The following is a 27,559-nucleotide window of genomic DNA, read 5'->3' as shown; positions in this document are numbered from 1 at the left end:
AATTTTGAATTTATTTTATTTATTCAAATACTTATAGACTACTAACTTATATAGTCTGTAATTTTTCAGGGGTTAAAGATTAATAAAGTATAAGTCAAATGTAACTGTTCGCTAATTTAAGATTTTAAGCACTGATTATTGATATGTTATAATATTTTTATTGGGACTAATAGTAATATCTTCTTGTCGACTTTGAAACATATATGCATGCAATTGATTAAACTCTTTATCATTGCCTGACATGTTGAAGAATGATAAAATGTAGGACTATGGTTGATAAGTACATGCTTCCTAAGGAAATTACCATATCCCCATTGCAAAAATCGATAGGGTCATGATTCATACAGGTATATTTTGATCAACCATAGTAACTTATGTTGGTTTCATGCTTTCGTCAGAAAACCAACATAAATTATATCAAAAAAAAAGATGGGCTAACATTAGGCCTGATAACAAAACCAATATATAGCATTTGTAATAGGACTAGTTCAGTTTCATATTTTCATTCATCATCTGTAAACCTAAACATATATAATATATGTTCCAACATGGTTATACATTTTGAACTTATTTTTTGATGATTAGACGCCTTACTAACCAAATTAAGATTACTGAAACTATCTAATATAATAGGTCATATTGTTTTTAAACTTACGTAAAGCTGTAATATAATTCGTTAGATAGATGCATGGAACACTAAACATTAGCAAAAAGAAATTTAGTAAGAAATGTTTAATGTCAACCCATTCAGAACCAAGATGGCAAGATGTATATGTATCTTGATTCTTGACCCATACCTGTTTTGCCAATGGTCTTATTTTTTGCCTTGACCCATACCTGCAAATTTTGCCAATGGTCTTAATTTGCAACATCTGTGATACTAGACAGCTACAAACCTGTTGTAATTTTGTCACTGGCAAAAAGTTGCTTCAAAATTATTTTCTTTTTCACTTGGCATGGAATAAAATGCCAATTCAGTGGTTCAAAATTGGCTACCATGTGAATTTACATCAGAGTGACTATACAGAGTAAAATATGAAACAGCCGAACAGTTATACACTTATGAAAAACCTCAAATCATGTACATGGGTGAGCCTGGAGGAGCAAAAAACTGTACACAAAACTTTGGTAAGGTGGCATGGACCAATATTCAGGCCATTACAACCAAGATGCCCATCCAGGAAACATTTGACACAGGCGATCAGGATCGATTGCATCCTGTATGAGTTGCTGAACCTACAAAAACAAAACACGACCACGAAAAAATATTTATACATTAGGTGGCTGAAGAATACGAATTGTCAAACACAGAAACACTAGACCCATTGACTCCCAGATTATTACAACTTTAAACATGGCACATCCAGACACTACCAACTGCAGCCCATCTATCAAAGTTGATCACACTAGATTTGATTTCATCACTTAATTTAAACACCTCTAAGGCTCTAACTACTATGAAGTGTTGCATCTTTTATTGATCTTAGGTATACATTAAGTGTATTTGAAATTTGAAGATATTATGTTCCTCTGAATGTGGAGGTTTAAACATATCATTTTGGGTCACACTAATAATATAAATTAGGCGAGTTTCAACTTTCCCTCATTTTACCCATTTTTACCCTATACAAAGAAAAAACAGGTAACCTGATTTGAAGCACGCATAAGTAAATGGGTTGAATATATCATCTCCAATTATAACATGCAAATTTCATAGACAAGTATCTACAGTGGCATCTATGAGACTATGATAACTCGTTATCAACTGAACTCTATTAATTATCCTTTCAGGTGATGTTCTTAAAAAAGTTGATAAATACCTGTCCATGGACACTTCTCATTTCGCCTTCTTCATATCCATCAAGTTTTTGCTTAACACGCAAAAGAGCACGTGCCGCATCTTTATTTCCTTCATATCCATCTTCAGAGTCCTCCAAACTTGTCTCCAGATCATCATAATCAGTTTCCTAAAAGAAAACAGCATTGTTAAAAGAACAATTATGATATGATCTTTCATCAAAATAAACTTTCAATGTTACGGGTAATTAACCAGATACTATGTTTACAAATGACAAAGAGCAAGCAAAAGATATGGTTTGGTAATCACCTTTTGACGCTCCAAAGCCTTTAAAGGTGATAGAGCCCACTTATATAAAGGATCATGAATAAAAACCTGCAGTGGATTTGAACACATTTGAGGACATTAACAATCTTTATACCAAAGGCCTTTAGAGTTTAGACTAGTAGTATTCTAGAGAATCCCACCACCAGTACATGATACACTAAAATGTATAAAACATTTCATGTGTAACTGTTTAGGTTTTTTTTTTCTTTTTTTTTTAAACTGTGATACATATACGAGTAAAATTATATATTTGCTAAATACAGCAAATATTCTTAGAGAAATGACTTAAAACATTTTACACCTTATAAGCGAGCATTGGCAGCTTGACCCTGTTTCCTTTGTAGCAATTTTTTCTTATAAATTATATAAATGGGTAGATATTGCCACTACTAGTTTCCATGGTTGAAGGTAATCGCTGATGATCTTACTTCAATAATGGTCAGCAAAGCTTCTTTATTTGTTCGCATGACTGAAAGATTTTCTTCACAACACCTTCTGAAAACCCCTTCAACACCCGTTACTCCCATACCATCGATAATATCCCTTGTCAGTCTGAATGGTACCTACTCACAGCATTTATATATGTAAAACATAATATTAATGAGGGTTCAGCTGTAAAGCTTGAAAGCAGAAATTAAAAAAAAAAGGATTGGTAGACTCACCCGTTCAGGTGTTTTCAGCATCAAACCTTGCTCAAAGGCAACCCCAAGATCAATGTGTACAACTTCTGCTGTTGCTTGGTCAATGAGGATATTCATGGAATGTCGATCTCCAAGACCCACAATGTAACCCACCTATATTTTAGAAGAAAACATTCATATAAGCAAAGTTATCCTATTTTTCAAGACGGATGTTTGATTTATTTATTGCACCTTATGTGTGAACTTACGGCACACGTTAGACAACCCCTATAATTAAGTAAATATTTAGCTAACATGCTATTTGTAATCATAGTTGTCACATTAAGAAGGTAGAAACTTGAGCCAAAATAGTGTGTGATGTTAGTATGACCTGGGGAAGCACGTTGGAACTCTAGCATGGAAAAATAAAACTTTTTGCCAGTAAGAACCTTTAAACAAGCTAATGACACGTAAGGAAAGAATCTGATACCATTGAACTGGCAGCAACACTTCTTGTATATGCAAGTCGTTTTTCAAACCAGTCGGCTGGATGTAAAAATCTCTCCAGGAAAAAGTGATGCATTACAGGTCTGAAGAAAACAGAATTGTAAAAAACTATATGAATGAATAAAGTATATGTGACAGATAGTTTATGAAACTACAAACCTGAAATTGTCACAAACTTCCTGGAATGCCTCGCGCTTGTTACTTTCCTGAGAATTAAAGACATATGTAAGCTACACTGATCACAGAAATTAGTACAAATTTTTATACATGAGGTTGCAAAATGTGCTGATCGGGTGGATTTGATAATGCGTCAAACCAGAAACTCTAAATGAGTCAAAACGGGTTAGGTAGGAAACACTTTGTGCAAAATTAAAAGGTTACATATAACAACTGTTTCAAATAAATTAAAAAAGTAACAGTCATAAACCCAAAATATAACCTTTTTAAATAAAAAGATTAAAGAAATTGTTTTTATACAATACTTGATACAATAAATAAACATGAAAAGAATGCATCATTTGATCTTTAAATATATATCTACACATCCAATTGGGTACTTTATATAATCCAGAAGTAAAATTCAATTCCATGCAACAAAATAGCTTTCAAATATTATTTGACTTGGTAGAGGGTTGTGTAATTGCAGAAGCATTTGAAGGCATATGTCAAGTTTCTTAAAGCAAGTAAATAGATATAAAAGTAAATCAAATAAAACGGTGCCATACTGCTACACATATTCTCATTCACCCAGAACTATCAATAACTACCCTCTAAAATTTTTGAATTGAAGAAAAGAAATCACGAACAACTGATAACTGAATTAGGATGAACAAAAACTTACCGTAGCCATGTGCTGCCTGCATTTGGGAAATGACCAATCTCCTATTCCATAACGTCCATGGGCCCCACCACTTCGTGAACTGATAATTGCCAATTATGATAAAATGTTACTTTGTTTGGTGACCCGCGTAATTTAAAAAAACACATACTTCTACTAACCTTCCCGTAAGATAATCTCCTAAAGGTAATGTACCATTCACCCACTCAAGAACACCAGCACTTGGAGTAAAAGGTACCACCTGTTTCATAAAAAACATTACTATCATTGTAATGGTTTAACCCCTAAATTATACAAGTTAAAAACTTCATAAGCATCAGTGACATTTACAGTAAAGTAAACAATTTGAGAAAATCAAGTATTAATGAACCTTGTATGTACGTATATTCAGTCTCCTTTTCCAGGTATCGCGATGGTTCTGTAAGAAAGTATTCACTAAAGCAAAGAACTGCTCCATTACCTGCAGTTGATTTATTATACATATAGGCAGATCCAGTAAATATTTCATACTAAGGTTCTTTTTTTTGGGGGGTAAAAGGTTTCATACTAAGGTTCTTCAAACACCCTTTTCTTGCTTTTTCATTTATAAACAGTCCAGGGCTATGTCCTAACTCTAACGCGTCAAATGGCTACAACAAAAAGAAAAACAAAACAGATGGGCCATACAAAAACCATGTGGCAGATAAATCGATAGAAAAAAGAAACCCAAAGTGAAGTTTAAATGTATGAAACTTCCTAAATTAATCTACTCAAAAACTTGATTATTTTAGAATGAAATAATACGTGTAATCATACTTGAGTCCCTATATATATATATATATAGGGGCAGGTTATTTAGAGTCCAGCTTATTTTGAGTCCAAAAAGGGTCCATATAACTTACACATGTGTAAGTCGTGGTGGCGGTGGTCGCCGTCGCCGGAAAATCATGGTGGTGGTGGTAGGAGGTGGTTGGGATTTGAGGAGATGAAAGAAAATCAATGGACCCTTTTTGGACTCAAAATAACTTTTCCCTATATATATATATATATATATAAAGCTAGAAGTCCAAAGCTTTTGACGAAACTATTTCTGGTTAATCGACCCAACCATTTGAAAAAGATTACCAGGATAATCTATTGGAAGAGATATCAAAAGAACTACTCTTGAGACATCTTTAAATCATATTGTTAACCAGTAGTATATATAGTTCTTATATTGTAAATTGTAAATGAATCATTTATCCATACAGCATCTTGTCTAAGGTCATCATTTCCAGATTTCGCTAGCTGTCGGTATCTTTTACCATCCGAACCAAGGCACTCAACGACTTTTGGAGCATTTATGCCATTCATGATCCTGAATATATTAGAAGTAGCAAACTCCAAGTTAACATGTTACGCTGGCAAAAATACACAAAAGTGATCACAATTCGTGGACTTACGTGACTGAATCTGCTAAACCTTTGAAATGAGGGAAAGACCCTTCATTATATTGACAGCTGGGGTCAATCGGAAAAGTTGATGTCACCACAGGTACCTGCATTTATAATGAAAACATAGAGAAAGTGTTATAAAAGAGTACTTACAATCTACATATGCCACTGAAGGGCTACTTTACAAGGCATTTTCCTTGGAATAAAATATATATTCAAAAAGAAAATTTAAATAAAGTAAACCTTTTCCTTTGAATAAGATATATTGTCGAATGCCAAGAAATAACATCAGAAAAAGATTAGCAAATCATATTATTAGTCGCTACATATCTTATGATCCGAAATAAAGTCAATGTCCTATAGGTTCAACAAAAAAAGTAGAGTCTATTAAAAGCATATATCACTGTACCAAAGTACCAGAATGCTTTACATACAAGTTCTAGTTGCCGAACACTGCGAATTTCTCTTGGTAGCGCAATCTTTTTATTGGTATCCTGTTAACAGTATCTGATTAGTATGCATCAATTGAAAATTTGATCAGAAGATCAACCACCAGTTGAAGAAAATGACTAGATGAGAATTAGGAATTACCTCTCGTTTTGTTTCTAATTCAGCAAGCCGGATATAAATTTCTACCATCTGTTTCATCTATACAATACACAAAGCATAAAGAATTCCCCTAAATTTTCTTCAGGACTATGAATAATATCTGATACTGAATTTACGGGTGAGCAGTATTATTTAATTTCACACGTGTAAAACAGTATTGTTCAAGATCAAATGCATTGGTTTACATATGTGTAAGTAAATAAAAGGAGTCACTATTTACAAAAATGCCTCCGCGTCACTTACACATGTGCAAGTGAAGCGGGAGAAAGGGGAGGAAAATGTGTGGCTGAGAATTGTTCGTTTGGTCTTTTTAAAAGGGGTGTTCTTGAATCTCGATCTAACTTTTTCCTGTATATATATATATATATATAGAGAGAGAGAGAGAGAGATGAGGTATACTTGTCTAATAACAGCTCCGTGATGTGAAGATAGTTCTTTCAAGAGACTTTCTGCTGCATACTTTTTATCCATATCAACAACAAAAGAGTTTCTACTGCGTTGTTTATCCTTGACACGATCACCATTTGCCAGTGCCAAAAGCTAGAGATAGAAGGAGGGAGATAAAACTTGATTGCAATATGAATTGACTAAACTTGTGCAGAAGAGTATGTAAGCTACCTGAAATATGGTGTGGTATGGATGGTCTATTGCCATTTTTTTTAGCAGAGAAACTAAAGCAAACTACACGTAGAAAAGCTAATTAAATGAATTACAAACAACTAAAAAGAGAAATTATAGCACATTGCAGAAACTCATTAAACAGTAACCTGAAAAGTATTAGGTCCCTGACTATCTTTGGAGCTACCCAGCCTTGAAGCAATTTGGTATACAAGTGGTATAAACTTGTAAGACTGCACCTGTAAATACAAATGTAACTCAAGTATGTATCTGAAATCATTTCCTCATGTCCAAATTGTTTATTGATACGGAAACTATTTAATATTGTCACCCTTTATGTACCTCCTTGATTGTACTGAGCATTCCATTTACAACAAATTGTCTCATGGATAGACCAAACCAAAGAGACACAAGTCGAAAGACCTGAGAAACACAATTATCAACTAGTCAAGAAATAATATTAATGGCATTCTATAGTAGTGCAAGTGGCAATATTTAGGGAAGCTTCGGTAATGTGTTATAACTCGAAGCATTTGAATCAAAACAGAAGCTCTTTGTCTCAGTCAAAGAGGCTCTGGTTGAACAAAAAACCTTTTTCCAACAAGTTATAAATAATTAGCGTGTCATATATGATCACAATTCACAACAGTTATATTATAGTTATTAGAAATTCCTCGATGGGTGTCTTTCAAAATCAAACCTGTTTAATCTGTTTAAGCTTGATTTTGAACCAGAAAGTAAAAGAAACAAAATCAGTCCATTCATCTATATAATATCATGGTTGTAAAATTTGGCTGACTCGGCCGAGGACTCGAACTCGACTGACAAACGGAGCGAGTTATCCCGACACGGACTACAAACCTGGACAACGGGGGGTAAAACGCTGGTCAATGCAGGTAAATCTTGGCTGACTCGAATAAACTTAGGTGAATCTTTTAATAAATTTTTCTTTTTCTTCAAAATAAAGCTTTAAGTATGATTATCATTTTATCTTCTTATTCTTGTTTTATTACCAAATTATTTTTGTGTTTCTCACTACTTTCTCTGTTAAGCTATCAAATAATATTCATATTTTCGAACTTTGAAGTATTTGGTTTATTTAAACAGTTAAGTTTGAATACTTGAAGTATTACGTTCACGTTTTTGAACAATTTTGTTTAAATTTGAAGTTTCTAGTGTATATCTTTCATTGCATACAACTTAAAAATTTTATATATTTTTTAAAATGTAACCTCCATTTGGGTACCCCAAGCCGAGTCCCTATCGCCAAAAACTCGCGACTAGCCCCTCTCTGGGCCAAGTCCGAGTCGCGAGTTCCCCAACCTTGTATAATATAAAGTAGTAATACAATTCTCTTATTAATATAAAAACCATTTTATAACTTCTTTGACTTGGTGTTGGACTCGGTCACCAAAAAGAAGGTCGTACAATTAGGTACAAGTAAAAAAAGCATATATCATGCATTTGTATCGGAGATTCGCTTGGATAAGATCATACCACTCGCACATCATATTTGTCTCCGATAACCAAACATTTTTTATATCCTTCCAACGCTATGCTGAGAAAATTATCCCTATCTTGCTGAAAGATGAAGGTAACACAGTTAAAAACATTCTTATACTAGTCCCTAACCGAAATCCTTATCACTCTCATACAATAGAGTAGCCGGCTTTATACCTGCAACTTTTCAGCTTCCTCCTGGTCCATTGCAAGTTGTTTTTGCAGCTCTTGTATTTTTGCTGAATAGTCTGTCTTCTCACCCTAAACAGATGAAAAAAAGAAAGATGACAAATTATATGTGGATAATGAAGAAAATGTATCTTCTGAAACTATATTGACCAGATGACCAAGAAAGGTATGAAATTATTGACTTGCCTTTGATGAATTCTTCAATCGTCTATATAGTGCCTCCAGCTCTTTTGTCTACGAATTCTCTCCATCAAAAAACATTAAGATATGGTATAGCCAAACAAAAACCTTCCCTTTAGTTCAAGTAGAGGCGTCAATTTCAGGTCAAGTAGACCAAATCAAAACACTAGTTCAAAAGAACACAAGTCTAGTGACTCAAACAGGTTAACCATATTTTTCAGCACAATCCAATACGATTCAAGCTGTGGCAGAACCCCCCACACCCCAGGTTCTTTCCGCCTCTAACTTATACCCAGCTGAACTATAAATTATTAAGAGTACCTTATGATTTCTCAATCGCAATGCTGCTTGCCATTCGTTAGAAGTAAGCCGTTCCTCATAACTACGGAAAAGAGCATCGGCATAATGAGCTAGATGAAAATGTGTTTGACCTTGTCTTGCAATAGACTTCTTATCGGTCGCCTGTTCATTGTTTGCAAGGTTAACCGCATTTTTCAGGTACTTCTCCAGGATAGTTCTAGAGCTACACAGTAAAATAGCAGGGTCAAAGGTAATGATAAACTTTCCAATTGAAAGCATGGAGACAAAGCAATAACGAGTAACAGGTTTATTTTATAACTAACTTGCTAGAGCGTGTTTCTGCCAGCCACTTTCCAACTAGCCGGTGTACATCTGCTGCTTCTTCATTTAACGTGCAACTTTCAGATATATACTTTGCAAGGTTAATTGCCATCTCATGTTGACCTTGGGCTCGCAAAAGCTTTGCTTCTTCAACCTGTACAATTATAACAAAAAAACGAGGTGAGAAAAATGAGCAAATCGGATGGGTTAGGTAACATGTCAAATGAAAATCTTAAGAAAATGGAAACACTTTAGTACAACTTGGAAGAATTATAACGCCGTTTAAGAAAATAGCATGGATGGTAACAAACATTGATGTTAGAATGAACACAGAAGTGAGTTAACTGATAAATGTTCAAGGCATACCCTTCCAAGCCAATACAGTTTAGTATATTCTCCTCCCATGCCAATGTAGAGGAACTTAAACTCATGCAACGCAGCAGCAGCCTGAGAAAATCGGCATCCCTACAAAATACAGATAAATCTATTTAACGATCATAAACACTTGAAGAGCGGTTCCATACTTAAAAAGACATTACATTGAAAAAGCATACCTTACGAAGAATAGATGAAGATTCCAAAAGGTGTTGGACTGTACAGTCCTTACAGCTTAGAATTTGCAGCATGACTTTCCTGAATGCAATGAATGGTTCTAACAAGTTCATATGTAACTGTGCACGGTTAAGAATGCAGTTCCACTCCATATTCAACCATGTCAACTGCATAAAATAATTAATAAACTTATAAGCATTATATTTCTCTTTCCTGCAACCTTGCCCAACTGAATCAAATTACCACATAGAAACATTTACTTTGATGAATAACTGATACAGTGATTGATTATTAAAAGTACAGCCAGATTTGAAGATATAACAGCCATTTTGTGGCACTTCTACATGAAACAGTAGTTAATAAATCACTGTGTTCAAGAAACGTATATTATAGAAGCTTTTAGACGATCTACGAATGTTCAATCACCTATATTATTTTCACATTAGATGTAACCCATTAAAGAGGAACTTAAACAGATGATTCATGCTTACATGTCTCTTATGTTCTATCAATTACTTGCTTTTCTAAATACTGCCCAAAGGTCTGAGGTTAGCAGCCAGAAATAATCTTCTGCTATGTACAACGCTTAAGAAAACTAAGGGGATCACCGATCATGTTTCATATAAATCAAGCTTCATGACAAGCAATAAAATGCTTGGATATAAGATGCATCTAATGCTAATAAGTAGAGGTGGCATGACAAGGTCTATGCTTGAGGTAAAAAGAATAAGATGTCATTCTTTTAGCAAGAGATAGTGCTGGAAATGGTTTAAAAACTTGTATTCCTTTAGCAATAGTTCAACTTTTTAATCTTGTTCTCTGTCGCGAACTGGGATCGTTTGGCAGCTAGGTCAGATTGGAGCAACATTGTATGAGAACATATTACCCATATTCGGGGAAAAGGGGCAAAATGACCACTCAATCTACTTACTGCAGCCCATGACGAAAACGTCATCCAGGCGTTACCTGTTGCTCCGATCTCCCTACGCCTAGGACGTTGTCTGGGCCCACCAAGAGCAATAGTCAGTTGCTGTTTCCATTTGGTAGTTTTTTTGATCGTTGTTGACACAGCAAGACCCAGGCAGATGATGTCTGCTGATTTATAAGGTTTTATATAATAGATACACTTTAGACAACATTTGAACTTTTTTTATTTATACTTTACGTGTTCCCACCCAAGTCATACCATTCTTAAGTTAATGGGTTGAAATTGCCATGTCTTCTGATAAGAGATAAGTACTCGCATAAGTAATTGAGAATATTACCTGGTTCATCGTAGGAGTTAAAGGTCCAGATAACAATGTCGGTGCCTTGGTGTGATTTTCTTTCTTCCCATCCAACCATGCCCATCGCAAATCCCAGGCTAACCCAAGATGACAAAAAATCTGCAAAAAAATAATGCCATTAAATATGAAAGTTCATGATCTTCATTTAGCTACTACCTATATTATATAATTGGGGATTCCCACCAGGTTCAAGTCTTGGGAGAGGGGGGTATTTTTGTCAAGTCCTAGGTTTCATCCTAGGCATTTGTGTTAGTTTAGGACTAGAAGTACGATAGTTTGCCGAATATAAAGAAAAAATCTTCTCATATTATACCTTCAAATCACAAATATTTTGTTCCTTCTTGGAATATAAAGTATAAAAACAATTGGAACCACGCCTTCCATATTTATCTCTTTATAATGTCTCGGTTTAACAGGAAATCATTTTTATATTTTGTATAAGAAACAAAAAAGGTCGAAGACTGTAAATAGAAGAGATAACAGCTATCTGCATTCCATATTTGACATAGAAGTCTTAGACTTCCCCAACAAACATACTAACATATAAAACTATGTAATGATAATTATATAATGATAACATATTTGTAATAACCAAGTCTACTGTTATTACAAAATATACTTCCCCAACAAAGTAACATACTAACATATAAACAATGTAATGATAATTATCACACCGTAAGACATGCATGTAAATAATGAACAGCATTTTATTAAACCAAAAATGGCGCATGCTCAACACATGTGCAAGTTTTGATTCCAGTTGCCACAGTATTGATCACACTTTAAAGATATTGGTTGTGAGATAGTAAGTTACCAATATGGTCCTCCTTTCCTTGTTTTTATTTATTACAATCATAGTAAAGGTGCCTAATGAAGCGAAAAACTCAAAAAGCCGTGTCCAATTGAAAATAGCATACCTGAAGCTTCACAATAGTCGAATATATATATTCCGTGCTCTCTTCACTTGCATGGTAGATAGAAAAAAGAAGCTCCTAAAATAATATGGAGGACAACTCATAAGTTGAATTTCTGAAAACCTTACTTGCTCCAACTACAGTACAAATCCACCAGTACCTGCTTAGATTCTTTCAGGTTCATGCTAAATTCATTGATATCCCCCTCTTGGAAAGCCCTTAAACAGCTAGATCACAAGTAGAATGATTAAATTTTGCGAAAAAGAACTCAAAATCAATAAGATGCACGTGCTTCATGATTTTTAACAAGTACTAACAAGCAACATACATGTACAAATTAATGATGTGCTGATTCAGTAGAAACTAGATAGCATCAAAAAAAGACTAAACTCAGTATGTCATTAATCCTATAGGCACATTTCATATCTTTATTTATGGCAGCAAAACTCCTAACCATTTCTTGTCTCATTGCCCTAGTGTGTGGCTATTCTTCTCCGGTTAACTGGTTTGAACATTAAAGAACACTCAAGCATGTCAGGCAATCTATGAGGAATATGAACTCCCCTAGAAACCAAAATCCACCCGCATTAACCAAATAGCTAAAGACCAAGCTAACAGTGAGTGGTATCTACAGGGTTACATAAAAGTTCTATGTGACTCTAACTTTTAGATCTAATTACATGCTTAAGCATCCCATAAAGAGATTCCTGTTGTAAAGTGTGACTGTAGCATTGAAACAGTTTGGTCGTATCCGATACCTGTGCAACCTTTGGTTAAAATGGTTATGACTGATCTGTCGGCTTGAGATAGAAGTGTTAGAACCAGAATACAGAACGGAGAAATCCCAATTTCCTGCACGCCAAGCAGCTTCAAACTACAGAGAATACCCCATGCATTCAAGTTAAAAGGAAGTCAAACATCACTACACACAATTAAATGGAAAAAAGAACCAATTTAAACGAAAATATAAAAATTTAAAAGTAAGTGGTCTCCTTCAGAAAGAGAAAAAATGTGCATCATGGATGGTTTTGGGCAAACCTGTAGCTCATTAAACTCTACATCATCCTGAAATCGGCATTTGCGATACATTAATCCTTGTGAATACATATCCAAAACATGAGTACAACCAGTTTGCTGTAAGGATTTAATCACCCCTTTCTGTGGTTTTCTTTGCCTCATTTCATCTTCGGATTTGAAACAAGATAAAGATGAGGATGGTAGATAATTTTCAGGTACATCCCTGGAACAATTACCCACCCCAATTGATGATTCAGACCGTACTTGTAGATCATAATACTCAAGAGCTTTACTCCAGTTACCCTCATGCTCAAAGGTGATTATTTGGGACGTCAACTGCACACCATCAAAAATGACCTAAGACAATCTAGAGAACTGATAATATACCGAACCTACATATTTGAGCAGTTAACTTTGTCTAAAAATACTTATCCATGCAACCTCCCTCCATGATGGAAAGATTAACGGGTCAAAAGGCTAAACCTAAGAAAAGAGGTTATGAATTATTTGTTTAACGGGTCAAAAGGGTAAAATCAAGAAACAGGCCCAAGAGGATATGGTTCAATGGTCAGTCAGAGTAAATTTAAAAAATAAAAACCTCCAAAAAATCATATTCTTTTTGAAAGAGAGTAAGTTACATAAATCAGGGGTTTGGATGTAATTTAGGTGCATGTCTGTTGGAGAAGACAGGGAGGAAATTATAAATATAAAAATCAATTAAAACAAAAGGGTGAAAAAATAATGTGGACCAACTAGATTTTGACAAGTAGGTAAGGAAAAATAATAAGTTAAAGGTAGAAGAAGTGACGGCTATTTTGGTCATTTCATTCAGACAGGGACCATTTTTGCAAGTAAGAAACTAGCAATGCAAGTAGGAATGATTTATGACAATATTTTGTGTGCGAGGCAGTTAGTTTTATTTTGAGCCTACCATAGGGACTAACTATGTAACTTACTCTTTATGAATATTGAAATCATATAACGTAGCAAGTCATATTCGACATGCTAAATATTTATAGGAAAAGAATAGGGGGCAGAAGTTTAACCTCTCCCCATTTCCAGACTGATAAAGAAAAGCAAAATGAGTATAGTTAAGTGTGCATAGATGCTAAAATAAAGGTGACATGATACATAAGCATTTCCCCATCCGGCATATAAAGCTATATGTGTACCACGGATACTTGTACCTTGTGAGACTGGATGATACCATACAAACTGTCTGGTTCATTTATTTGGGTAACTGCTGAGACTAGAATTTCAATGTGATTTGGCATCTGGTAACAATATAAAGAAAAAAATTTCAATAAGAGTGAACTTTTATATCAACCAAAATATTAATTTATTAAGTCAGAAGATTAACTTACCATCTCTACATGAGAAAAATCAGGACTCCCTAATGTAAGGCTATTAAAATGCTCTTGACACCAGTGCTCCACATACAATACAGCAGTGAAGTATGAGCCACAGCCCTAACGATTGTGTAGAGCATGACAGGACATTGTTGCATAAGTTTTCTTGTGTACGTTAAGAAAACAAAAAATATCACATAGACAGTAATCATAGTATGCAGTCAATCAACGCTTTATAGTAATATTAACTTACAATAGCCGACTTAGCGACAACAAGGTAGTCAATCGGAAGCCAATAAACCTGAACAATATAAAGTAAATCACAAAATGAAGTATTGATATTTAGTTAGTTTTTATACATAGTTATTTATAACGGCAAGCAAACGAACTGTAAAATAAACGCCAACCTTTTCCCAAGTCAATGTAGATGTCAGCTGTTGACCAGATGTTGCAATAGAGTCCTTTGACTTATGTGGTGTAGAACGAGATCTCGAACTATAACTAGATGCCTTTGCATAATACAGAATTAAGCATTAGCGTTCTTTTCCGGAGTAGATTAATAGCAAAAAGAAAAAGAAGCAAAGCAAGATCATATGCAAAAGATAATGTTCCACAAGCAAACAAACATAAGGCTATGAAAGACAGCACACATTACCTTTGAGTCAGTTTTAGAAGAAAGAGTAGTGGCTCTCTCCATCACATGACAGAGTCGAAGTTCATTCAGTGCATCCAAAATAACCTGAATTGATCTTTTTAAGCCATTAGACTCAACAACTATCTCTTCCACCACCTGAATATAAAATTGAAGACAGCATCACCTTGTTGAGATTATATCAGATAGCATATGCAAATTTATGCATAAGAATCCAATAAAGAAGCAAACACATAAACCACATTATCATCACTAAATATCAGATATAGATAACCTTCGTAGAGATAAGCTTGCAAAGATCAATCTCTAAACTTCTCCTCTTTGCAAGATTGACCATAACATTTGACAGCAGAAGCTCGGCAACTTCAGCTTTCAGCAGCACAATATCCTGACATAGCCTATTATCCATATCCAAGCAAACATTTACCAAACAACGATAACACATGAACAGACATAGCTATTACTTGCAAACAAGTAAGGAATGGAACCTTAAGATAGTATCATCACAAAAATATACGAGTGCATAAACTAACTGACGGATCCATGTCTCAAATGTTTTGTCACGAGTCTCCCATGTATTAGACTTCTCAATGGAAATTGATTGACCTGAAAATAGCATTGAACAAGTTAAGGCATGATCAATATTAAAAAAAAAAATTGGCTAGAGATCCCGTTTACCTACGAATGTTGATTTTATCTTAAGTCTCTAATGAAACAAATCCAATAAAATAGCAAAGGGCTGATAGGTCAAATTAATTGAAAAGGTCAGTCGGTTGAAGTCATCGGATATTCAGATGCATATTTTCAATTCATGCAGCCCCCTAAAACATCTAAGTCAAAGATTTAGAGTCGTCTTATAAAAATGCTTTTGTAATTGTAATCATTATTAAAGCATAATTATTCATATAAAATTATAAAAAGTGTTTGTGCCACCCATTAAAACTGTCCCATTTCAACCCATGCTAAAAGTGACCCATTTAAACCATGAGTAAACAATTAGCCACATCCCAGGCATTAGTTTAAAAGGCTTGTTAAAATCGATCCGCTACTAAAATCACATTATATGCAACAGAAGAACGCCTCTAATTTCAAGGATGGAATGATAGGTATTTTCTCAATTTGAAGTGTTTAGGGACCGTATCTACACTCTACAATCCATATAAACAACCAGTAGTCTAGTTTAGCTGTACTTTGGTTACATGGAAATGATGACTTTAAACAGCTCTAGGACAACATTAAGGGAAATAAGCAATACATACAAGAAGCACTATGTAATACAATATTTTATGGCATCCAACTGATGATAAAGCAATATAATCCAAAAATACACAATCTAATCTTTCAGGAGGGGAAATTTATAACACGGGGGACTTTACCATTGAACTTCCTCTCTAAATCCACTAGGAAACTCTGAACCAGCTCCCTATTAACACCCTTAGAGTGAACCTGCATGTGAAGAAACATAAGAAATTGCAACCCCCAAATTTAAAATCTGAATCACCCGCGCAAGTGAAAAACAATTTATACTGAGTATAAAAAATTAACAAAGTGTTCTTAAAAGTTGGCTAAATCGAGTGAAACAAGATTAACATTAAGGAGGTGTTTGGTTTGGGGTTATAAGATATGAATAATGATGAAGATAATGACACGGTTGTAAATAACGTTCGGTGGCCACTCGGGAGTCGACCATCTTTAAGGTTAAATCTCATTTCGCGGAGTTACAACAGCGTTATAACGGAGTCTGTAAAATATAAAGGAATTTATTTAAAATATATATATTAGCAATATCCTAACAAAAATAGTCAAAAGCGATGTCTTTTGACCGTTATTGGCCGTTAAATCCGTTATTTGACCATTAAATCCGTTATTTGACCATTAAATTTGTTATTTGACCGTTAAATCCCGTTATTTGACCATTAAGCTCCGTTAAATCCGTTATAGACTCAGACCTTCAAATTACCCTACAACCCCTTTAACCACGTGACAATGGACCTCCGTTACCTTTATGACGTCCGTTATAACAGTCATTAAGGCTGTTATAACAACCGTTAAGGCCGTTATTTACAACACTGGATAATGAAAGCTTTTGCTTCGCTTACTATGATATAACCTTTGATTAATTTCGGCCTTCAGTTTTTAACCTACGTTACCAGTCACCAATTATTTCGGCCAGCCACTTTCAACTTTTCATGCAATCTTCTTTTATATGGTTATTGGTTACACATGTATTAATGTATAAATAAAAGCATCAATTTTTAGCTACAAATTATGTTTCACAGCGAATTATGATTCACTGCACTGTAAAAAAGTATCTCTATCAAATAGTATTACATATATGTATGTGTACATGTATATGTAAATTTATATCGTAATTTAATATACGTATTTATCTCTGTAAATAATTATCTATAAATATACCAGTAACTTCACACATATTCGCATATTTGTGACGACATTTGAACTAAGCAACATCAAGGGTAACAGAAACACCCATTGCACTACCCTAAAGCTAAAAGTAACGAATTACATGATTGTATGCATGATAATTTCTTGTACCGAAGTCGTTTAATGAGTAGATGTGGGTTATTAACCACTAAATAAGACTTATAGCTAACAGCATTATATAGTACAATGACATTTAATATTTCTTACCTCAAGCATAGACCTCTCATAAGAATTAAGAGATTGTAAAGCTCGATGACCCCTTTCAGTTGAAAGTATCCCCTGCCAATGAAAGAGTATGTTAACGAAATTTAAAAAATGAATATAGGGCAACAATATATCTGCAAATCTTTAACTCAACCTCACACGGCCATACACAAGATTTTGCGGAGAATCCTCTGTATTTGATATATTAAAAAGTACAAAATCAAGTAGCCAATGTGTAACTCGAGCAATAAACATATCTCAAGATTCAAGTATAATTTATTTCAGGTTACATAAATGGTAACTGACTTACACGTAATGCTCTTGAGGCCATCTCAACTATCTCAACAGATTCATCCATTAAATACTTCTTCAAAAGCTTCATCACTTCAATTAAGAGTTCTTCGGACAAACCCGAATCCATATGAAAACTAAAGCCATTAACACCATTGAACTCAAGTGGCCGGCAAACATGTATCCGGTTTGACTCTCCAGGAAGATGAAAAACAACACGATGTGGATCCCCAATACCGATCTGGAACAAGAATTGACAGTTCTCTATCAACTGAAACTCTCTCAACAGTATAACATTATGCAATATTTAAGATATAGATATTTAGTGATGATACCATTGATAAGAAATCAGAAACATATGGTCCAAAACTATTGGTCGCATCTAAACTAGCCATCCGAACTAGAGTCCAGACCGCGTGTACAATTTCATCATCATATTGCCTAAAGGCATCTCCAAAAAAATGTTGTGCATTCTTTTCACACCGGAACCCTGTGAACATGATACTGTGCAAAGCGTTGAGACTGCAAGAATAAACCAAAATAAAGTCATGCATTTATTTGATAAACCAGAAGAGTAACACTTCAAATTTCTTTTCTTTATTTTTGGACTAAGCAAAAAAATAGTTGACTTTGGTTCGTGACCAAAGAAAAGCATGGGAGAAAGTAAACTCTACTAATGCGTGTAACTGACTTATCTCATGTAAATGTGCATGCTAAAAAAATTAATCAAGTGATTATGAGTTTCTGTTTCCACAATCAAATATATCAAGATAAACAACCTGCATATAACCAACCGCGGTGGAAGATGACTAGATCTCCTCACAAACTGAAAGCAAAAAAAGACGTGTTAAAGCAGGCAGAACATTTACAGAGATAACTGCGAAAATGATCCACTAAGAATTGAACTAAAATGGGGAGCAAATAAAATAAATATATTTTAATAAGTACACAATTTTACCTCTAATAAGTGGTCTCTTGCAGAATAATCTTCACACAGTTGATGGTGAAAGTTACGTATTCTATCAAACATATCAGACTGGGGAAAGGGTCCGAGCTCCTGAAATAGCACATTTGCTTATTGTAGATCAAAACTTACATTCATTCTTAAAATCAACACATATATTTGTAGATAGTATAAGACTGTAGATTTAAGATTCTAATAATTTTGTCCTAACTAAAGTATCATACTTTGATATGCTTGTGAAGAGATGAATCCGAATCCACAACAAGCTGATGCAGCAGTGACAATGCCTCAGAGGGTTGAGTGACGGAATCTTTGAAATCAGATCTTGATTGAATGCAACATTCGACTAGCTTAGATACTAAAAACTGGATCACAAGAATAGCATAAGTTAGAAAATGATGACAAATAATAATGAGCATGGAAGATTATTTAGGAAAACGAAAGACGAACCTGAAGTTGTTCACCCAGAACATAAATACTATCTTTAGACTGGTTATCTTTAATTGTTTTGAGCAATGCAGAAAGAATCTGACAGCATTGGTCTTGTAAAGGACCATAATCGATGAATTGCCCCACCAAATTAAAAAGATAACTGCAAACTCATAGTGAAGCTTTCTCTTAGTAGATTACATCTCAAACATGATATGCATTATTCATGAATAAAGGTGGATATATGGACAGTTTGGATAAAGGATCAAAACTACTACTCAAAAGAGTTCGAATTGAAACGGGTTGTTCATACCACAGATCACATACCACATCAATTTTCCTCTTTATTGTTAATAGCTAATGCATTAAATGTGATTACAAACCTATGCTATCAGATCATCTTGGTAGTGAAATTGCCCATATCGCTATTTTTCTGTTAGATCATCTTGACCCATTACCCTTTTAGCTATTTTTTCTGACCCGTTAATGAACACATTTATTAACTAACCTGGATGTGCTTGGAACTGCAGCTCTATGCCCAAGAACATTAACGAGCACCTCAATCCCAGACAACCGGTTACATCTGTGCCTATGGTGAATAGACGCTGTGATTTTATGATGCATTTCAAGTATGAACTGCACACAACGAAAGGCCATTGTCGTGAGGCTGTAAAGATGCCTATGCTTAAGTGAAATATAAGAAAATATCAAAAAACGAAAAAGATCAAAAACTCATATCACCATAAACACTCTATCAGGTCGGAAGACGTTAATTTTGTCCACTACAACAGCTCGGCAAGGAGATTCTTGCCTACAAAATAAGATAACATAATCGTTAGACAGAACTTCCTAATTTTTTTGAAAGATAAAGATTCACCAATTGTACAAGAAAGTATGCACATGTTCAAAAAACCATCCACAACTGTTTGAATAGCACACTGAATTGTATCCTTGGCGAAAAATGGTAATGCAGGATCTGATAACCCTGAAGCAAGTGATAAGATGTGACTGACAATTGAAACCTGCAATCATATAACAGGAAAGATTACAATCAAGATGGTACTTTGACATAAGTATAATCATCATCATCATCACACACACATATATACTGAAGAGAAATACATATAGAGATCAATATTTCATTATAATATTTAAAGATTCATGTGGTATGAATGGATGATTATGGTTACTTTCTTTTCTCTTACAGGTCAAACAAGTAAAGTCAACTTATAAAGAAATGGGCCAGAAGTTGCACAAAGTGTACTGCAAAAAATAACAAATCTTGAGTCCTATTGAAAAGGTTAGATTTGAGCTAAAATAAGATAAATTCCATTTTGACACTTCCATTTTCTAAAAAAAATAAAAACAAAAAGTGTCTCCGATCAACCCATCCAGACCTTACCAACTACCAAGAAACTACCTGTTTTGACCTATTATGCAACCAACTCTTTTGGCACCTCTATTAGCAAGGTCCGTATGATGGCTCTATTAGATTTTATTTAAACCATATAAGCATTAAAAAAAATTACTTTCTCAAGTACAACTAAGCATTACAGAAAACTGAAGAAGGAAAACCAATGACAAATTCATTATTTAGGGTATAGCATCAAACCATGTGTCTCTTGATAAGAGTGTCCCTCTCATTCTCAGATATCCCACATATACTTAATACTGAGCTCTGTAGTACTGTTGTTCCAGATTCCCACCCAGACCTTTTACTGCAATGTAATGCTATGCATACTGAAAAGATCGGTACAAAGTGACTTTTGGTAAGCGAAGCAGAAGGTTGACCGGCAACCTGCAGGCAGAAAGAATATCAGCAAAAACATAATGAAAACATTATTCAACCTTCAAAAGTGTTGAACTAAAGGTTGCACTTTCAACCAATTTACTCAATATGAATAGGCCGATCAAGATTATGTTTAAACTCGAATGTATTGTGCAAAAAAAATTCAAACTGACAGTACTGATTAGAAGGGAAACGAGTTTAACAGAGCGAAAGTTGCCCAAAGTAAACCTCCTGAATTACTTTATGTAGAAAAAAGTTATTATTGAATAATATAACTCTATCCCATTCAACACAAAACTATATTATATAAAGCTTTTTAAATAAAAATAAAAAGGGACAACGGAGTTAGGGTCAATACGACCCATGCTAACCTACCAGTTATAACCAATACCACAAACTATAAAGACTTCAAACATGTTAAGTATGAGAAGTTCAGGTCAACAACCTACTCAAGTTTCATTAAGCTCCAACACACATCTTAGTGTGATATGGAGTATAGACCTTAAAGAATAAAACTTCCAACAACAATAAAACAACTAGTACACCATGAACCAAGATTAAAATAAAAATAAAATCAGAGATATAAAATTCCACCTTGGCAACCCAGTTCAAGCTGGAAATGTCATTATGCAAAACCAATGCTGGAAGAAGCCAACGGCAGCAATATAGAATGAAATTACTAGCTTCCACATTCAGAACAAAAAGTTCCCGAGTCTGCAAAAATTTTATGAGATTAAGTATATATTCTATGATGATTTTAATGAAATAGTTGTCACCATATTACCTCTACCAATGCTGCTAAGCTTACGCCACAATGGACCCAGAAGAAAACAATTGGTGCTATAAGCTCTCCAATGTACTGCACAAAATTAAAAGCTCTAATCCAATCGCCTTTAAATACAATAACCTCAGAAAATTAGGTATTTATTTAAGTATAAATACAAGTACAGATATCTAAATACTATTTGTGTATAAAAAATCAACTCAGTGATGGACAACACTAGATGTGGCAAAACAGGGAGGTTGAGTAGCTGGCCAAAAAAAGTAAAAAAAATATCGGTCCATATGGGTTGGATTGGGTTGGGTCTGTCAACAATTTTTCCATATAAAGGAGAATTATAAAAACTAAGTTGGCTGTGTAGAGAAAACTGCATAAAATCATAAGATCTGTTATCAAGTTTCTAGTCTGGTGCATACGATAATTTCTCCCTCCAAAAAAAAAAAAAACTTTTAAAGTTCTATTAATAAAAAGAATCAAACTTTCAACATATGGATATATCACCCATTGCCTTTTCAAAACGATAGGTGGCAGCTGAAAACCTGTTACTTTTACCAAATAAAATTAATTATTCTTCTAATGCAAATAGAACATATTTTCATGCACAATTACCACTCCATACAGTTTACCCACAAATGGAAGTTTTAAACATTAAATTCTTGTTTAAAATAAAAAACTTTCCAGCACAACCAAGCTATGTTACCACTCCATGCAGTTTACCCTTGTTAAGATGATAATAAATTAATAATTCATACTTTTTAATACGGTGAACTAGAAGATTGTAAACTGCACACCTTTGGGAACACAATTTAGGCCAATCTATCATTTTTCACCATTAATATCAAAAAAATAACAATTACAGATAAACTGCAAAAAGAACCTCTGATCTGGAGCTGTAGAGTAGCTTTCCAGATAGATTATCAAGCACCGCTCCAACCAGTTCCCTGGAGTAAAACCATTACAGTAAATATATAGCGTTTTGCTGATTAGTACAAAAGTAAAAGAGTACTACCTCTGAGAAGAATCAATTGCAGAAATAACACAGATCATAAAAACAGCCTGCATGTACCATCACAAGTTGATTAATGTCAACAGAAGCATACAGAACCTCGTCCATACACAACGATTTAAGACTGAGAAGTCCGCTCAGTAACTTGCTGAATGCCAACGATTATACTTTTAACATAAATCAAAAGCTAGACTAACCAATTACAAAAAGACCAGTCGGCGAATTATGTTAATGAAGATTCTAAAATTTAAAATTGAATATAATATACTTCAGGAGTTCAAAAACCATTAGCTGGTTACCAATGGGGTGAAACCTCAATGGTACCGCCACCATGCGACCACATGGACCCACAGATAAAGGCTACAGGTCACAGGTTCGATACTTGCCAAAGGCAAGTGGAGAAACTATATCTTGTGATTAATGTGTGAGGACGGTGAGTCACCGTGCATGAGCTCTATGCGGTGTGCGCTCTGGGTACCAAGACGGTAAATGGGACCACAGGGTTCCCACCCACTTACCCTATTTTCTAAACATTAGCTGGTTCGTCTTCCAAGCGTGTCTACTTTATTAATAAAAAAATAAAATTAAAATTCTTCCTAAAATCAAGGATGCAAATACCTCCAACTCAATTTTATCACTGTAAAAGGCAAGATGCGTGAGGGTAACAATAACGGTTTCCATTATAGGACGCGGTTGATGACCAGCAGCTAAAACTTCCTTTGCTTTAACAAGCCTATCCTTGAAATGCACTACCAGTTTTACACTAAAATTTGACCTGAAACATGAAGAAACACACATAAGAATGTTAAATCTTTCAGTAATAAAAACAGATAAGTAGCTACTATATGACACAATTCGCATGATTAATTGATTATAAGAACTGTATGATACTCGGTTTTCCAAAAATTAAAAAGTTTCTAAAAAAACGATATTTATTCCCAGAATCAAGAAAACTGTGTGACAAACAATGCAAGCTGTTAATACAACAAGGTAACTTATGAGAAAGTAATATTCATTTGACATCATACAATATATCTTGGAAGAGCTCATCATGGCCATCCCATGTTTGGAAAAGAACACCAATCCTTCTTGCTAGGGAAAAACGAACTCGGAAGTCAGGATCTCGGAGCATCAGTAGCAGCTTCTCGATCATGGTCTATTTAGAAATGAGACAACAATTACCATGCAACCCAAAAATGAATAATAAACGACTAAAACAGTAATCATGGCACTAATACTATTATTAACTAAGACGGGGGAAATATATACTTATCAAAGCAAGACAACTGTAAGCACCTGACCGATTTGAGGACTGAGTGATACAAAGTTGCATATGCAATCAATGATCTTAACACGATCAAACCAATCAAATTGGTCATTTTCAGCAATTTTGTTAAGAAGATCGCCCAATGATACCAAACTCTCAGGCTCATTCTCAAGAATTAACTCCATGGAAGCTCGTGATGCATCCTATTAGACATTAGCAAATTTACAACAAATTTATGGAAAGCAACCAATAGGTAGTATAGCATAAATATACTGATTGTGCTAGATTTTGCTGACTTGAGATTTTGTCTGTTATTGTCTAGGTTATGTGCATCCAAACGTTAATATTACAAGTTAATGCACCAAACCTGTTCAGACAATCCTGAATGAATAGAACGATTCAGATCTTTTTCTACTTGAACTCTCTGTAAAGATGCCAATGTCTGTAACAGAACAGATATAGCAGCCAGTATCTTAGTTGGTTGAAGTTTAATGTCTGAAAGCATATCAACCATTTTGTCCAGTGACGAAACCTGCAAAACCATAAATCAAGTTAAAAGCTAGACAAAGAAATATTTCACGCATATAAGTCATGAGCTGTTGACTGTCCATCTCAGGCATACAAAATCAGTAGAGAAGGCAAAATGGGCAGGATAGGTAATGTGTTCAGATCAAATAGGTAAAACTTGGTATAGATAGAACACATGTTAGGTTGACCCTTAACACCATTTGTCAAAAATTAAATAAAAATAACTGGTGTGTTAAATATAATTAAATAGACTATTATTTTGGTAACGATCAAAAACAATTAAGTGAATGCCTGAATTAAATATACACTTATGCGTGAATTCTAGCCTTCTTTCTAAACTAAGTCTTTAATTTACCCACACAAACCATTGGCGATACAACACAACCCGAAATGACCCATCCATAAGTAGATGGGTCAAAAGTGTAACCTTCAAAGCCCAGTATATTCTGTAAAGAGAATACCATGTCACAAAACCCTTGGCAAGACGACCAGCAAGGATGTTGACAAAGGTTAAGCAGAAGGCATTCAATTAGCTGAACAAATACAAAAAGAATATTAGATCATGAACATTACACCTACACAAATGCATGAACAAAAAAGAAACGTGATAACTTACCCTTTGATCATTTTCTATTCGGATCAAACTGAATAAAACATCCCATGTAACCGCTGGAAGAACCGAGAAAAAGGATGTAGTTAACGAAATAATATTCAGCTTCAAATTAACAATAGGAGACACTCGGGAAGTCTCTCCACCCATACTCAAAATTTCAACATCTTTTAAATCGTCATTTGCATCCAACTCTTCATCCAAAACCGCCGATTTACTGATCTTTGATGAGCGAGATTCTTGAAAAGAAATGTCCAAATTTAAGCAATCTGGCTGATCTATCTCAGACAGAATATCATTTGTGTTATCAAAAAATCCTTCATATAGTCTACTCAGAGCCTTCAAAAGCCTCTTGACTGATTGGACAATATCATTATAGAAAATAGAATCACCCTCCTGATAGCTGAAGATTGGCGAACCAACAAAAGTTTTTAAAGAAGTTAATATAGAGTCCATGCCATCAAGACTAGCATTGAAGCCAAACAAACCACTTCGTAGTTCACTGGAACATTTTTCAATAATGGAAACAGCGTGACCCAGCATTTCTAAGATGTATTGACCGACTTTGGAGAGGAAAGCAGCTTTTTCCTCTTTCAGACTGATGACAACACAAGCAAGTATTAGTGGATGATTGAACATGAGAAGAAGAAAAAAACAGCATTGATGATTATCCACTTTATGGCAATATGCCAAGAATTTAAAGGAAAGAGGTGGAAAATTAGCAGTTTAACAAATTAACCACTAGAGGTGGCATGATGGGAGGGTTGGAATTGCTGGGTACGTGTTATATATGATTATAGATAACAAAACTATAGTAATGATAAACAAATTTTGAATAAATTGATTTAAAAAGCAGCATGAAATGAAATGGACTTTGAGAGACTTTGCAACGCGATCTGCCAATCTGACCCATTCCATTGACTTTATAACTGGACCATTTGAAATTGAAAGATTCATATGTTAACGGGTCAAATTTGCATCTATCCACCATCATGCCACATGAAAAAATAAACCAATATCCAAAGATGAACCTAGAGGACAACTAGACATTTAAATTAGTAGCATTATTTGGTACTTCAAGTGAAATAACTCATCCCACATTGAAATAAAAAGAAGAAGTTTGAGGCCCTTAAGCTATAGGTTGTGGATTACCAATATATTCTACCATGATTTTGTTGTAATCTGAAGGTATTGGACCAGCCCATCACTTTGGGGTTTGGAGTGTTAACGGTATCAGAAACTCAAGCATCTCTTGGGGAAGAATATTGGGTGTATAAGCTTGACAAGAATGTCAACAGTTTAAGAGAAAGAGTTTGTGATAACATGTACCACATTAAAGTAAGAATAGAAGCTTGAGACTCTTTTAAGCTTTAAGTTGTGGGCTACCAATATTGTACGAACCCAGAACTGTGGGTCAACCCGGGATGCTGGACTAGACCCATTTATGTGCTGGGATTGGGGGAAAACAGAAAGGAAGTTATATGCGCCGGATGGAGGGAAACAGAATGGGAAGAATTTCAATTGACAATAACTGCCCGGCCCCACTACAGCATAACTGCTCCAATATTTTCTTTATATAGGCCAGCATGTTTTACTTTTTAGGATGTCTTGTCTTTTATATACTTAAGTTAGCAAACTCTTGTTTGTAATTGGAGATATGCCTATCTCTAATCAGGCCAACTATCCTTGTTGTTTATTTTAATCAATCAAATTCTGGTTTCTATCACAATATCTTCCACCATGATTTTAGTTATAAACTTTTCATATGAAGGTATTGGGGAAGCCCATTGCTTCAGAGGTTTACATCAAGATTGTGCGGATAATACGACAGTGTAAACTGTTCTAGTATATTAGGTATTAAACATTGCATGAGAATGAACATATTAACAGAAATTTACGAGAATTGGAACATACCTTATAACATATGTGCCATACATGAAATTCGAAAAAAGAGCACATAAGAAAAATAAATCAGAGAGAAGCATCTTTTCAATCTCTTTATTTGCTATAACTTCAAGAATGTGGAGCTCCATTTCATGAAAAAGTGAGTCCCTCATATTACGAGGAAGCCGCACTTTCTGGTCAGAGGGAAATTGAGCTACCTGAAAACAATAAAATGATAAGCGTAATTTCAAGGTGGGCATATGACAGGGCGGGAGTGTCAAGTAATGTGTTAAAATTTCTACATTAAAACAGGTGGTTTTAGTATGCGTGAACGGGGTAGCCAGGTTGACCCGCGATAACTTTTGTCCTAAG

General features: G+C 34.6%; 1 protein-coding gene across 1 annotated transcript in view; it reads right to left on the bottom strand.

Moving 5' to 3' along the window:
* Positions 1-924: 924 nt before the first annotated feature.
* Positions 925-27,559, bottom strand: part of LOC122607791 (serine/threonine-protein kinase ATM) — a 38,312-nt gene continuing 11,677 nt past the window's right edge. The window contains 60 exon segments of the mRNA XM_043780839.1: positions 925-1,236; positions 1,821-1,967; positions 2,108-2,173; positions 2,554-2,688; positions 2,788-2,919; positions 3,236-3,335; positions 3,412-3,458; positions 4,094-4,172; positions 4,252-4,331; positions 4,461-4,550; positions 5,318-5,426; positions 5,512-5,606; positions 5,937-5,996; positions 6,094-6,150; positions 6,511-6,651; positions 6,730-6,792; positions 6,879-6,968; positions 7,072-7,152; positions 8,227-8,310; positions 8,407-8,490; positions 8,605-8,652; positions 8,920-9,121; positions 9,222-9,373; positions 9,586-9,684; positions 9,774-9,938; positions 11,037-11,156; positions 11,975-12,049; positions 12,132-12,198; positions 12,730-12,845; positions 13,010-13,324; positions 14,176-14,262; positions 14,353-14,457; positions 14,591-14,638; positions 14,745-14,846; positions 14,993-15,127; positions 15,264-15,387; positions 15,478-15,595; positions 16,366-16,435; positions 17,642-17,713; positions 17,949-18,170; positions 18,265-18,451; positions 18,709-18,755; positions 18,888-18,986; positions 19,118-19,258; positions 19,344-19,485; positions 19,831-19,958; positions 20,064-20,133; positions 20,223-20,344; positions 20,935-21,120; positions 21,706-21,825; positions 21,896-21,970; positions 22,770-22,833; positions 22,902-22,948; positions 23,517-23,673; positions 23,927-24,054; positions 24,195-24,368; positions 24,533-24,697; positions 25,155-25,226; positions 25,310-25,901; positions 27,218-27,405. Coding sequence (XP_043636774.1) covers positions 1,159-1,236; positions 1,821-1,967; positions 2,108-2,173; positions 2,554-2,688; positions 2,788-2,919; positions 3,236-3,335; positions 3,412-3,458; positions 4,094-4,172; positions 4,252-4,331; positions 4,461-4,550; positions 5,318-5,426; positions 5,512-5,606; positions 5,937-5,996; positions 6,094-6,150; positions 6,511-6,651; positions 6,730-6,792; positions 6,879-6,968; positions 7,072-7,152; positions 8,227-8,310; positions 8,407-8,490; positions 8,605-8,652; positions 8,920-9,121; positions 9,222-9,373; positions 9,586-9,684; positions 9,774-9,938; positions 11,037-11,156; positions 11,975-12,049; positions 12,132-12,198; positions 12,730-12,845; positions 13,010-13,324; positions 14,176-14,262; positions 14,353-14,457; positions 14,591-14,638; positions 14,745-14,846; positions 14,993-15,127; positions 15,264-15,387; positions 15,478-15,595; positions 16,366-16,435; positions 17,642-17,713; positions 17,949-18,170; positions 18,265-18,451; positions 18,709-18,755; positions 18,888-18,986; positions 19,118-19,258; positions 19,344-19,485; positions 19,831-19,958; positions 20,064-20,133; positions 20,223-20,344; positions 20,935-21,120; positions 21,706-21,825; positions 21,896-21,970; positions 22,770-22,833; positions 22,902-22,948; positions 23,517-23,673; positions 23,927-24,054; positions 24,195-24,368; positions 24,533-24,697; positions 25,155-25,226; positions 25,310-25,901; positions 27,218-27,405 — 7,164 coding nt within the window. The 3' untranslated portion in view covers positions 925-1,158.

The sequence above is a fragment of the Erigeron canadensis genome, chromosome 7, assembly GCF_010389155.1.
Source record: "Erigeron canadensis isolate Cc75 chromosome 7, C_canadensis_v1, whole genome shotgun sequence".
NCBI classification, from domain to species: domain Eukaryota; kingdom Viridiplantae; phylum Streptophyta; class Magnoliopsida; order Asterales; family Asteraceae; genus Erigeron; species Erigeron canadensis.
The sequence above is the reverse complement of the archived record's forward strand: the minus strand, read 5'-3'. Positions and strand labels throughout refer to the sequence as shown.